Genomic DNA, 15194 nt, shown 5'->3' with positions numbered 1-15194 from the left:
GTCAGTGAATCCTTTACAATACTTTCTAACCTGTGGCCTACACATCCTAGAAGGTATGCAGATAACAAGTTATGAAAACCGATTATAAATTTTCTCTACGTCACCTTAAAATAATATCTAAAATAAGCCAAGATTACAATCGTGTAAGTTAAAAATTAATTTTTACTGTGACTATGTGATTATGCATACCAATTCTATACAGACAAACTTTGCGCTAGTTTTGTATTGAGCGATTAGTGATAAATTTTAGCCTTTTCATATGTATTTTAGGTCAGTCTTTTGAACTTGTTAGCAATTAATAGTTGAATGATCTTTACAGAATTAAGGAGTATTAAAGTGAATGTGTTACATATTCTGACAAAGCTTTCCCATAAACATCTCGACTGTAAATGCTAAAATGGCAATACACATACCGGAAATCCACAGTATGAATATACCTTTCAAATTATCCAGTCGGACGTTATTTTCCTCTAAACGAGGAATGTCTGGACACTTCTTCACGCCTGTGAAACCAACATTCAAACGGATTAATCCTTTTTCATACATCGAAACCATTCTGAATTATAGGAAAACAATATAATTTATTAAATAAAGATATGTTATATTTAGAATGAATATTCATGAAATATTCATATTACCTTTTGCTAAATTCTGCAGTTATGTTTTTTGGAACAGCAAGAAAAAATGTTCCCAGGGTATTAAAAACATTTCCAACCGATTTTTTACCAATATAGAATGGTTTGTAGCCAAGACAATTAAAGAAGTGTTCCGAAATGTCTTCAATTTTCGATCTCTCGAAAATAAAGGCAGCTTTATTTTCTATCAACAATTTAAAATCTAACGCAGCGTTGTAGGTACCATTAAAAGGCATCATAGTTTTCTCATTGACAATTCTTTCCCAAAGAATGGTTTCAGCTTCAGTTTCGCCTCCCTAAAAATGATGATAAATATAATTAATAACAAAAGATATTTGCAAAACAAAGAGAATCGAATCGGTTCAGATAGAAAAGAATAAGACACGATTCAATCTACAATTCTATATTGATTTGTTTAATTTGATTAGATACATATAAATTACATTTCTTACCAAAGCATTAAAAAGTAAATCAGTATTTAATATTGACATAAAACGTCAGTGTTTGTGATCGTCTTTACTGTTAAATCGATTGTGAATTTCATATATTACGTTCTCAACTAAAACACAATATTATGAACTTGCCTGAAACAAATCATAATTAAAACTTCCTTTTGGAACCCACAGTGGAATATCCGGTCTTTCTGCCAGGTCTTCCAAGCTATCAATTTGTTTTTCCTGCATCTTCACTGCTAAAGAGGCTATAAGTTGTCCGCAGTAAGCATTTATCAACACAAACATCGTCAACGCCCAACAAGCCACAATTAAAGAATGCTTTTTGGAATAATTCGAACGAATAGCGCCTGCCAAAGCAACGAATTAGATTAAATACAATTAAATAATAAGATTTTTCACTCTTACCTTGCAAGCAAATATTTGTGAAAAACATCCATAATTGTTTTCCCAGATAATGTCGAAAGTCTCGTCTTTCGTCATAGTGATTATCTCTTTTTTCTATGCAGAGAATAAGAGCAGCTACAGCACTGGACACGAACAATGACAGAAATATCCCAAACCATATCTGCATATAAAATTAATTTTAACAAATGGCGTAATGAAATTAATAAGAAAAAAAAGTGAAATTAAAAACTTTTCCTTACAAATAGATCGAACGGAATTAAAAATCCGTATAAAATGTAATCTTTTGTCTGAACCGGAGTAACGAGTACATAAGTAGCGGGAATGATAGGTTTAAACATAAACTGTAAATTGAAGATATCTCTTGCCGCAAAAGCACCAAACGCTACGTTAATTTTCTGCATTAATAACACAAAATATATAAATTTTCTGCATTTTTTAGAACTTAAATAATAATGAAATTACATACCTTTGCCGTAAATGCTGCATGGAGTCCCCCCGCAGGCTTTCCATTAGGAAGTATTTCGTTGTTATTCGAATTTGGAACGTCGACAACGGTAAAACTATTGTATTGTATATTGTTATATTAAATTATATATAAATATGGTTAAATGATAAAATAACACACTCACTTCAATCCTAAATCACGAAAGATCGTCGTTACGAGATCTCCTATACGTCCTCTCAACCGTAGTGTATTGTTTCCTATTTTTTCAATCCATACTGTTGAAGTTTCCTAAGCAATTTCAAATAATTAAAAGAGTAATTTATAACGTTATATAAATAATAATTCAGTTACTGTTATATTATAAACGTAAGATAATATAAAATAACAAATTAAGTTTGCTTACATTCTTGCAACCCACTTTTATTCCATCAAATGTCAAATTTGTTTTCTACGAGCAATTAAAAAAGCGATTTAAAAGCAAACATAACGAATTTTTCTAGAATTTATTTAAATACTTACTGAAATATATTTTGCAACCGCCATTTCTATCTGTTGCATCGTCATTTGGCTTACAGTAGCCATGTATGTATTCTTTTTCTTCGGGACTTTTCTCATTTCACACGATAAATCCGCGAATATTATGATAAGTAAAAGTACCTTACGGAGTTCCATGTTGTAACACCGTTATTTCTGTTAGATTAATTCAATAACTGTATGCCATGACAACTTATAGTACTTAATTTCATCGAATAAATTGATCTCTCCATTAGAATAATTTGTTTTTATGTATAATAAATAGATCGATCTCATAAGCATTTTTATCGCGATGGTATTTCGGGTTAAATTTAATTTTATTAATTGTATAGTTGAAATACTCACTAACACAAATAATCGTTTAACTTGGAAAAAAGAATTATAATACAAAACAGCAAAATAATAATGATTGTATAAAAGGAACAGCAGGATTCCTTTATCGGGCCAATAAGGCTAAATAATTAGTAAGGAATTTGGTAGGAAGTCTTTTTAGATGAAAATAATTTCTATCCCGGACAATAATAAACGCGACATGTCCGTTATAATGAGGTTTTATTTTGTTTTTGAAAATTTACTTTTTAAATTAATTTTTTAATTAAAAGTGTTACATTTTATATTTTTTTAAATCCCAAATATCCGTATTGTGCGTGGGCAATCACAACAAATTAATTTTAAATTATTCTTTGTTTTATAAACGTAGGGCTGTCCATAAATTACGTAAAGCAGATATGGGTGGAAAAGTGGTATACAGACAATTGTTACAAAGATTGGGAGAATTTGAAAGAGCGTTATGCTAAGATCTCAACCCTTGAGTAACGGAATGATTCAGTAATGTTTATGTCATTGCTTTGTACGTATTTAATAAAACGACGTCGTGTGTATTATTCCGTAGTACAATTAACGATATGCGTTATGTAATTTTCGGATGGGATGGAGCGTTACAGGGGATAGAACGATGATCGAAAACTATAAAAATATTTCACATAATTTATAGACGATTCCATATACTGATTTCTAAAGATACTTAAAATCGTTTCATTTTAACGGAAACAAATACAATACACAATGAAACATAAAATGAATTTAACATAGAAGGCACGCGCGGAATCACTCTGCATGCCTGCAAGTCTTAAACGAATATATTGTATTGTAAAATGGTTTATTTAATTACAGTAAAGTTTATGAGAGGTTATCGATTTATAAAATAAACTTCTACAGAATGAAGACGAGCAGAGACGATATCCTAGCCAGGTTCTAACCGAGGCACGATTATTACTAATTAGAATCGTTCTGTGCTCCACGTACTCGTATTTAAAGAATCTTACGTACTTGTATGTTGTGTTAGGAAGTTATAATGAATTTTTAAAAACGTTGTCATTAATTGTGTTGAAATAATTTTATTTAACGTATATTTTATTAAAATTCTTAATATATATATAGTTTATAATAATTATTGATGCGAAATTACATTGTACATTAAGTAAATAAAACATTTATGTAATTAAATCTTTGATATTTTCTTCTAGTCACATGTAAATTATATGTCAATCAGAATAAATATTTTGTAAACATAGAGTCTTGTTACTTCCCAGCTGTTATACATTCTGAGAGAAAGTATGGCAATCGGTCAAAAAATGACATCCTCAAGATTTCTAGTTTTAAACTCAGAGACCTCTCTTTGTTATTAGCATTTACAATTTTTTTTTTGTTTTTTAAAACTCAGCCCTACTCCCAAAATAGAATTTTTCGCCATTATATAATAGTTAAAAATACAAAAAGATTTTAAATAAAATGTCATAACAGATGGTGTCACCAAATTTTGCCGGAAAGTGACGCAGATCGTTGCTGGATATTTTCGTCTGCTGTTTGGAAATCTTCTAATTCCAGATTTCAGTACTGTACAGTAAAAGACTTCATGTACGACTGAGAAAAGCCGCAGCATTGGTCGAGGGAAGCAAGATGACGATTTCACCGAATTGTTTGACATCTGGTACATTTGATCTGATTGTAAAGACATGTTTCGGCAGCGCTTACGTGAGGGCCCACATATATACCGGTCTGAACACTCCGGACATAAAAAAGGACGAAGAGAGAAGATCGTTTGATTGTGAGACAATTGCGAACAATGTTTCCGCGTTATTGTCCACTATCCAGAGACAGATGAAAGCCTAGCTGCAGAACTTTGTCTTTTCTCGTATCATCAGCAGCCTAACAACGTCAGCTTCGTTTGATGTAATGCCATGACAGAGAAACGTGGACTGCTACGAACTGGCAGTCTTTATCTTTAGCGACGAATTCAGATTCTGTTTGGGAACGAACGATCATTGTGTTAGATTATGTAAGCGCTTCGATCCCACTTTTAGATCCATTGTTGGGCGGCACACTTCTCTCATTGCTGGCGTGCTGGTTTAGGGAATCCTCTCGTATGACAATTTGTCACTCCTAGAGTGATGCGATGGAGTGACGGCATAGTGTTACGTTGAAGAAATTCTTCAAGTTGACTATTTTGCAGGGCTGAAAACAGCCATCTTTCATCAAGATAATACGCGGCCGCATATAGCTAGAATTTCTCAGGCACGTCTACACTTCGGTCTGCAGATTTGTCTTCTATCGAGCATTTCTGGGACGCCATTTTTGGCTACCTACAGTGGCATTCGCAAACATCTGTTAAAAAATCTGCCTCTGGATTGCATCCAGTGGCTGTATGTCTCTATGTTTAGCTGTATTGCATTCAATAAAAAATGTTCATTGTGATATTGTGTAATCGAGTTATAATAACCAAGTATTTTTGACCAATAAATATCTAGCCTACCCGTTGAGTCGCTGCCAGAATAGTAAAAACGTTTTATACTTTGTTTTTTTTTATGTACAAATGAAATAAGTGTTTAAATCCGGGTAATTTTAATGTAGCAAAGTTATTAGATTTTAATGCTAATGATGTTTCGTGATTTCAACTAAAGTTTGTGTTTGTCGTGTTAAGCAAAAACACCAAAAACTTGTAAGTTATATTCATGTGAAAGACAAATATCGTTAAGTTCTTATAGAAGAAATATTTAAGTTATACGCATAGACACGAGAAAACGATATTATTGATTTACCAGTTGAAAGGCTTGGTGCAGGCATTGGGGCATACAAAATATATGCCCTGATCCACATACACACAGTGGATTCTATTGTGTGTTCCAGAAATTCATCTATCTAACTGCCTTCTCGAGATTAAAAGAGGCCGGACAGTGGGCATTTATAGATCTACAATTTTTTCAAATTGCACCTCAACAACAGTTTTAGAATATTCTACCTTTGCTTCATTAAAGTCGAATCCTACTCTTATGAAAGACTTCGAACATCCAAACTCTAACAAAATTGATTCTACCTCGTCTCTGTGGGGATGAGTGTAAGACTACAGACAAAAAGCAGAATGGTCCGTTTCCATAGAAAGACAGACACAGAAACCCCGAAATTTTGTCAAAAAGCCTAAATTTTTAGCATTAAAACTGAGACGCGACGCGACAATAGAATTTCGACAATTATCTTTTGTTTTCTTCGAATGCGATTGTTTCGAGTATTTGCTGAGTTTTGCTGTAGTGAAAGCGATTATTTTTGGTAAGTTTAGTCCTTGATCTTTCTAGATTTAGGTATTTTTTTAACATAGTTAGGTACTAAATCACAATTAGCAGCGATAATTTTCCCAGAACGAATATTTCGATAACAATTGATCAATCGTTGCGTGATTTCTTCAAATAGAAAAATCGAGCTATTGACATATGTTGGGGAAGTGTATTCAGTCTTTTCATTGTTCATTTTCGTCAATCGAATCGAATTGTTAAAGCAAACTCGAATAATAAATTCTGTCATTTCCCGTTATAATTTTTTGTGTGTATATTACATATGCATGCACATGACATCCCATATGACATTATTATAATTAATTTTTAAAAAGGACTGGCAGAATGACAGTTTAATAAAAAGTAAAAATACATTACAGATGGATACTAGTCCAATCTTCCCTGCTTGCCATGTCCAATCGCCAGGAACAACTATTTCTATTGCAGAGACAACCTTTCTTTAGAAACTATGCCTCTGCACAGATATGCGAAACAGTTTAAAATGTCCGCAGGTGACAGTCCCAACACAATTAAAAATATAATATTTCTTTGTTTTGCATATCTGTGCAGAGGCATAGTTTCTAAAGAAAAGTTGTCTCTGCAATACAAATAGTTGTTCCTGGCGATTGGACATGGCAAGCAGGGAAGATTGGACTAGTATCCATCTGTAATGTATGTTTACTTGTTATTAAATTATTATAATTAATCTAACCTTTAATGAATTACAATGAATAAGTTTATTCGTTATTTTATTTTCTCTTAAATTTTTCTAGAATATTTTCATTAGTTTTAATGACAATCGACAGAATAGCGTAACTTTTATAAACCATAGAACTGTTATTATTATAATATATTTAATACATAATAATTGAATGAATAATTTTAACGTTTTTGTCTATAATTCCATTACAACTTCATATTTATTTGTGATTAGAATTTTCTTTATACATACTTAAAATGATCATTTCTTATCGTATATTTATATTAATAAATTTTAATTTCAGTTTTTAATATTGTCTTAACGCTCGTTCTACAATATTTAATAGTCGTTTGTTTTTTACTTGCAGAATAAATAATTTCAAAGCGTTAAAGAAGTGGAATAGTTCTGCAGGAGACAGTCCAGAAAAGAGCACCTCGACATCGGAATCGACTTCCTCTTCATTTCGAGTGATTCCCGTGCGTCCGAAAGAGGTGGTGGAGGGTGCAGAGAAATCTGGTCAATTCGACAAGAAACGGGTCATTGTCGTCTCTCCCAATGAGAGCACCTCGTCTGTCATCGATTACCTGGAAAAGAGGTATCCGGATGTTCCGGAACGGTCGGTGCAGAGATAGGCACGCGAAGAAGGACCAGAAGTGGAGTGTAAATCGATTCTGAAAAAGAGGAAAAGGAAGCCATGGTGTAAGAAGATTTTCTTCTTCTGAAAGAAATAAATTTTCAAGGTCTTCTCACCGGATGTGACTTTTCTCCCGATTGTGACTTTTTCACCCGGATATAGACTTTTAGCTGGCTATGACTTAATGACCGGATGCGACTTCATTCATCGGATGTGACTTTTTGTGGCGGTTTGGCGTCTTCCCTTTCCTGCTGACGGTACTTGGAATGATACGTGTCTCTCGTCATCGCTTACGTGAGACGTGTTCTTCCACTTCAGTTAATTAAAGTCGACGGCGACAACTTAGCACCGTCTTCGGTCGTTCCAAATATCCCAACTGAGGATGTTCGATTGGTAAAATTCTGAGCGGAAAATAATGGATTTTCGCCAGCAACGTGCGTGTCAACACCTGAATGAAAACAAAAGGGAAATACCGCAGTTAGCATATGTTTAAGCCACAATTATAATTATGTGGAACAATTAAACGTGTATATAAACTTTTACTTAATAAAACTTTTTAACTTTATATTAATTGATTACGTGTATTGGTTTAAATATTATATCCGCACGTTTTATTTAAGTTGAAAGTAATCTTTTTAACAATTAAACCGAAAGTGAAAGCAGAAGGCAATGTACACGATTTATAACGAAAGAAAAATTTAATAATAAAAAAAGTAAAAGAAATTTTAAAAACTTGCGAATTTAAATTGATACAAAGGCAATAAATTAAATGATATAAAACAAAGATTATTAAGCTGAAGTGTGTCTCCGCGAGTACTTTGTTAAGAATAATTCTCTAACTTAATATCAACTTAATAACAAAAAAGTTCTCAATTAATGAAATTATAAAGACGTCTGTCTTTGTAATTTCATTTTCGACGATTTTTCTGTACTGTACAATGTAGAATACAGCCCAATGCAGAATAAAATTAAAAATTGCAGCAGAGCAAATTTCTTACATATGTTTAGAGCAAATGAGAGTTGGCATAAGATTAAATTATTTACAATTCTGAAGAAACAACAAATCTTCACATCCTGTTCTTACACAACCTCTGGAACAAAACAGTCTTTTCGGGCGAAATCGAGCTTTTGAGGCTTGTCGGGATGTCTCTTAACAACACTGTATTTTTTTTTAAGTACTACTGTGAGGACCACCATTTCCCTCCCTCCAAAAATACCTCGACGTTAACATTTTGTGAACTACTGTTTACAACATTTGTAATATAATAATATTTACTTAATCACTTATTTTTACCTTTTTTTGATAATTATGTATTCTTGTGAATTTTGATTGTATTTTAAACAACAACCGAATTTGTAAGAAGAAATTCGCCTATTTTACCAATCTAGAGACTCCCCTTTTCTAAATTTTAATATTAATTTAAAACGAATAGAATAAAACAGTTTATTATCTAAATCTCACGACATGCCAAGGGAAAAATGACAAAGTAATCAATGAGAACTGCCCCAAAAACAAGATGAGTCACATCGACTCAATGATGACTCTGCAAGGACTAGATGTCATTGCCAAATAAAAACAACAGAAGACAATCATCTCAGCTGCAATGACAAAACCGCAAATAGATCGTCACCCGATGATAACACCAGAAATGAATCATCACTGATGACAAATTTTTCCATGCTAGAAATATTTAAAAAAGAGAGCTCCAGCCCGACAAAAGGCAGTATAACTCCCATACTCAACCCAGTAGTATATTCCCATACTCAACACGGCAGTATAATTCCCATACTCAACACGGGGAGTAGCACTCTTAGTCAGAGAGACAGAGATTCCCACCAGTATAATTATCATACTCAAGACAAAGTATAGTTCTCGTACTCAAGGCAGAGTATAAGTGAGAGCAGACTCAGGACAACAAACAAGAGAGAATAGACCAGAGGCGGTCAAACCGACACAGGACTTAAGCAGCCCGAAAGTACAGTCCCATCCAGGCAGTACCAGAACAGTACAAGCAAGAAAAAGCGAGAGTGAAACAGGATCAAGAGATTGACCAACTGTCGAAATAGACGAAAGAAGACATCTTGTTCAAATGGTATGTTGTGAGTCGCGTAGTTTGAATACCCCCCCGTTAGGTACCCTTCTCGTTGTATAGTTAAAGATAGGCGGATTTCCAAAGATCGGATTGATAACTCTGTTCTGAACTTTCAGTTTTTTTGATAATAAATTCCTTTTAATTATTTATATCTGACTCTGTATTTTTCCTCCTGAGAGGCTCATTCCTGGACTTCAGAGTGACGCTTACCCTCGCGCCTTAGTCATTTACTTTATCCCAATCGGTGGTGTGTCCGATAAAACACACCTGGTGGCAAGACCCTATCAAAAACGTACGTAAGAAAACATCTTGACGGCCCGAACCCCACAGCTACCCTTATGCGAATAAATAGTACCGATAGAATTAATAATTTATTTAAACAAATTCAAATGTGCGTCAACCTTGGTCGAAAGTTTTTGAAATTTTTCAGGCAGGGTTGTGTATTATGGGGTTTGATGCTATTAAATTTTGGTGATTAAAGGTTCAGTAGGTGAAGAGATGAAGGGTGTTTATCTCCATTAGAGTCGGACTTAATGTCGATTTTACTCGTTATTAGCATTTACATCATCTTTTTAAAATAAAACGCATCACTATCTTCAAAATTAAGCTTTTTGCCAATTTATAGTAGTTAAAAATATAGACAGAGTTTTAATTAAATATTATAACAGATAAAGCCACCAAATGTTGCCGAGAAAGTTAAGCAACTCGTTGCTGGATTTTTTGTCTGCTGTTTGGAAGTCTTCTGATGCCAGTACTATATAGTCGAAGGCTATCGTGTACGGCTATCGGAATTTGAGAAAAACCGCATCATTTGGTCGAGGGAAGCAAGATGACCATTTCGCCGAATTGATTGTCACCTGGGGAATTTGATCTGATTGTGAAGTCATGTTGGGGGAGTGGATACACTGGAGCCCGAAAATATGCGGGGACCCGCATATTTTCGGGCCCCAGCGTATGCAGTTTAAAGATTCGATGTTTGTCAAAATATTAAAATTGCGCATTTTTGCATTAATTTTTTTAGAAACATTATTATTAACAGTTATAAAACATAACAAAAAGAGTAAAAATTCATAATGAAACAAAAATCAGCAAAATATGATTTGAAAAACTTGAAATTTAGTAGTGAAAAAATCGCATGGGAAGTAGAATTACATGAAAATGAGATTCGCGAGTTTTTTGATAAACACGTTATTAACATCGGCGGAAAAATACTTTAAAAATTTAGCAACCAATTGCTTAACTGTCCCAGTAACATTTGATAGCGCCACCTGTTATGTTTTATTAAAATTCTTTTATATTTTAAGTATTATAAAATTTCAATAAACTTAATTTCGAGGGTGGGCATGGGTTTTATAAAAAAATTGTAAATGCTAGTAACGAGTAAAGTCGTAGTTAAATTTTACCCTACTCGTAATATGACACACGACCCTCTTTCTCTCTGCACTTCCTTGACGTTTAGTCACCAAAATTTACCAGCATCAATCTCTTTGATACATAAACCTTGCAAAATTTCAGATGATTTATACAAAAAGCACAGAAGTTATTAGGCTTCAAACAGGATTAACAAAATCATGCTCCACACGCACTCACTAACATCCATACATACAGAAAACCCCCAATTTTTTCATTTCTGGACGTTTCAAGTTCCCAATAATGAGTCCAATAATGTAAAAATCTTGGGGGCTATTTTTTGACCGATAGCTTTCCCCCACTCTGTTATTTATAACAGAGCAGGGAAAAGTAAAAATAGAACGAGCAATTATTTATCTTGACATCGTCATTCCGAGTTGTAATTTTTAATCGTATTTTAAATATATTTAATTTAAAATATATTCTCTCCAGCTCAAATTAGTAGTGACTTCATTATGCTTTTCCTTTACCGACAGAGTCGTGCTAGCAAAAGCGTCTAACACCTTTCAGGGAAACTTTTTGAATTGAAATAACAACTTCCAGTTTGATCGGAAGTTGTGTATTAATCGGGGCCTCCCATCTCTATGGTTTCCACGTGTGGTCTCTTTATAAATTTCATGAAACATTAGAACATGAATGTAAATACGAAGATGTAAGAAAATGCCACGAGCATTCTGTTACTCTTAAAGTTAATGTATTTTCTATGAAACTGGTTCCTTTTATTAAGATTTGACATCATCCAATACATCTAAGTGAATTTGTAGCTTAAAAGTTTGCTTTAATTAAAAAAACTTTTTCTTTTACTAACAAGATCGGCCCCCATCCTCTATCACTCGTTAACAACGGATAAATTCATTTTACGGCCATGATGGTTATTTGCTCTCCCTGAACAGACAGCCGAACTACTTCTGCAGATATAGGCTCCTACAGAGAACCTAAACACATTTTTGAAGGGAGCTGTGAGATTCGCCTTTACATCCCCCTTTATAATTTAAGTCAAATATAAAATTGTTTTAAGCGATGTAAAATTTGTTAAAACTTTGTAGAAAAATGTTGTTTCCGTGGAGGAACTTCGGCGTGAATCAGATAGAAAATGGCTGACACTTTGTTTGTCAACCCCCCTTTGCGAATTAACGTCATTGTTGACCTTAAAACGGCTTAAGGTCGTTAAAAATACATATCTTCACTAAATCAAACCTATAGAGGAGATAAATCAAAAAAGAATGACATCGACAGAAGTCAAGCAACTTCGATGGAGAGAAGAAAGAGATTTCAACCCCTTTGTTAAACAGGAAATCAACATCCGATCTGTAGCGTTTTTATCGTTTATCTATATAAAAGAGTTGACGTCATTTGGACGGTATTTACTCCGATTTTACCCCTTTGGAAGGAGAGATTTGATTGAGTAAAGATGAGAAATATCAGTGATTTTCGCGCCGAATTCAGGGAATTTACCGAAGGCTCCCGTTGCAGTAGAAAGTGAGCTAGGAGTTCTCCGTATGTTTAGGACTAGAGTTCTCCATATATGTTTAACTAAAAAGTTCGCTAAATAATCATGCACATAATAATTGTAGTTCACCGTCCGTCTATCTCCCAACGAGAAGACTGAAAGGGTTCTCCCAAGGTGATTGAGAATAACTCTTAAGAAGGCGCCCCATAAACTACATAGAATTTCCGATCTACAAACTCCACAGAAAAGTGAGTTTCCACGCTTCGAGTTTATCAACTCAACATATCAGCGAAATATAAAACTTTACAAATTTATTCGAAGACGACGAGTCCACCAAGAATAGAGGTCGTATGTTAATTCATATCCTATGTAAACTCTCTCACGTGTATAGTCTGTAGGTTAAATCTTGGTTATTATCCTTATTCTCACGCGCATAAATCCACGTGATAGATAATAGACGTAAGGTTGAAAGATTTGAATTTAAGTATAGCTTAATCGAGATTTGTAATCCAAATTCATTATATGTACTTTAATTGTAACTTTTATTTTTGTTTTCATTAAATTTAACTTTTGTTTCATTAAAATGGAGTATTCCTTGACTCGACCGCCGCCTTTCACCTTTCCAACTTACTCGTGATCCCTCCCACTCGAAATTCCTAGTGAATGAGCGCGTCTAACGAGATAACTAGGCTGGTGTCAGGAAAATAACTAACAGGGGATCTTTGCAGACACTTGTTCAAATAAATCTAGGAAGCCGTCCCGTTTTGACAAACTGTGGACTGATTTCGCAATCAGTTTGCCGAGTAAGCGGTAGACGGTCATAACGTTACCTTCTACCCCCGGCTCACCTCACAGAGCCATCCAAGTGCAATTTGTTTTAACACAAGCTGAAATTATAAAAAAATAAAAATTTCTAAGTTCTTTGTTAATTCCGAAGGATTAAACATTTCGTTTTAATGGCAACAAAAGAGAAATGTACATTTAAAACAATGATAAGACCTTGTAAAAAATTTTCCGAAAGCTCATTTTAATACGCGAATGAAATTTCATATATTTAATCATGTGATTTCATATTAAATGTAATTTCGTAACATTAAATTACAACAATTCTTAACAATAAGCTGCATTTAACAATATTGTATTGTTGCGATTTCAAAGCGAAAATGGTACGTTGCCTAAAGAAGGTTTTTTGCGAATGAGAAGTAATAAGGTGAAGAAGAAAGGGTAAATTTCCTCATTAACTACATTTATAATTGAGATTTATTTAATATTAATTACGATATAATCGAATTTCTTTACAGGAGAGATGATAATGCTGAACCAAGTCGTCAGCAAGTTACGGATTGTTCTACAAAGGTAAGATATTTATCTTTCTCTTGGAAAATCAGCGTTATTTATGACTAAGATTGAGTTAGTATCTATTTCTCTAAAGAGTTTTTAAATACATTTTTCCGATAACGTTGCAAGTGAAAATGACTTTTATTATCAATTTTTCTTAGTTGGATGAAAATTGTCTTGGAACGAAGTGTTTCCTTTCAAACAAAGAGGATTCGCAGTTCCCAGACAGGAATTCAAAGTGGAAAAAATTCATAGAATTCTGCAAAAATGCATTCTATAAATTCTGTTGTTGTTATCGTATGTCAAGCGAGATTTCCGATTCACGGGTAAGTTCTCGTTCTTTATACAATCCTTGAATTAAAGAAGTTTATAATTAAAGGATTCTGCGATTTTAGAACTGCGAATTGGAACATAATCTGGCACGTTCTCAAATTAGACTAGATTCATCGAAATATAATGAACACATTCTTAATGATAATTACAAGTTTGAAGAAATAGGAAATAGGAATTTCGGTACAGTTTATTTGGCTCGGTGTAAAAATTCAGACGATAAAGTGGCTTTAAAAGCCGTCAAGATGAAGCGATTTTGTCTCGCACAGGTATGCTTTACGCTTTGTTTTCGATTGTAATGCGGCGTCAAAAAACAGAACACGTATATAAAATTATTCTTGACTTCAAAAATCATCAATTCACACATTATTTATGTTATTACACGTTTATGAAAACTTATTTAATTATTGATGATGCACTAAGCGATGTTCTATAAACATTAATTAATAATATTCAGTAGATATTTCTAATTAACTGTAAATTAACATAATTTTTTACACAGGCGCGAGATAGAGAAAAATCTGCATGGACATCCGCATCGAGCCGTCCCCATATTGTGACGTTAATAAGTTCTTTCAAAATGAGTAAAATGTAAATTTTAACCTTTTTCATGAGTTATTGGCAATACTCTTTTTATTTTTATTTATTTAGTCATACTGGGAAAAACCCATGATGCGGGGAATACAAAAATGAATACATAACATTTATACGTTACAAACTAAACTAATATACAAATACAATTCATAAGTTATTACAGAGAAAATTAAAAAATACATTAAAAAACAAATATATTATACAAAGTAATATCAAAAATATATATTTAAACAAAATTTATATATATATATAAGAAAAACAAAATTGTGGGGAGAGCAATCGGAACAAAAAAGAACATTATGTAAAAGAAATTAATCGAACCCACCTATAAAAAAAAGAATTAAGTTGTCACGTCAGAAAGTGGATAGACTCCCAAAAATTCTTTGCTACGAACACACTCTTAAAAAAAGAAAGCAAATGCCACTTTTGGGAAAAATCGAATATTCCAATATGCAAAATGCAACAAAATGTACACCACACTTCGTAGAAAAGGCTCACAATAAGGTCCAAAATAGTATCAAACGGAATAATGGGTATACCGAAAATACTTTCACGATTATTTTCTA

General features: G+C 33.3%; 1 protein-coding gene across 1 annotated transcript; it reads right to left on the bottom strand.

The window, feature by feature from the left end:
• Window positions 1-413: 413 nt before the first annotated feature.
• Window positions 414-2504, bottom strand: LOC136972118 (glutamate receptor ionotropic, kainate 4-like; the record flags this gene model as incomplete). The annotated part of the gene is made up of 9 exons (XM_067266669.1): window positions 2460-2504; window positions 2344-2388; window positions 2125-2228; window positions 1962-2055; window positions 1735-1890; window positions 1496-1655; window positions 1220-1437; window positions 639-931; window positions 414-556 (listed from the first exon to the last, which is right to left on the bottom strand). Coding segments are annotated over exons 1-9 (1258 nt in total), but the record flags the coding sequence as incomplete, so codon positions are not given.
• Window positions 2505-15194: the final 12690 nt, after the last annotated feature.

Source organism: Centruroides vittatus, unplaced genomic scaffold (assembly GCF_030686945.1).
Source record: "Centruroides vittatus isolate TY-2023 unplaced genomic scaffold, ASM3068694v2 contig_2808, whole genome shotgun sequence".
Taxonomy (NCBI): domain Eukaryota; kingdom Metazoa; phylum Arthropoda; class Arachnida; order Scorpiones; family Buthidae; genus Centruroides; species Centruroides vittatus.
Note: the sequence above shows the minus strand (reverse complement) of the source record. Positions and strands in the feature narration are given on the sequence as shown.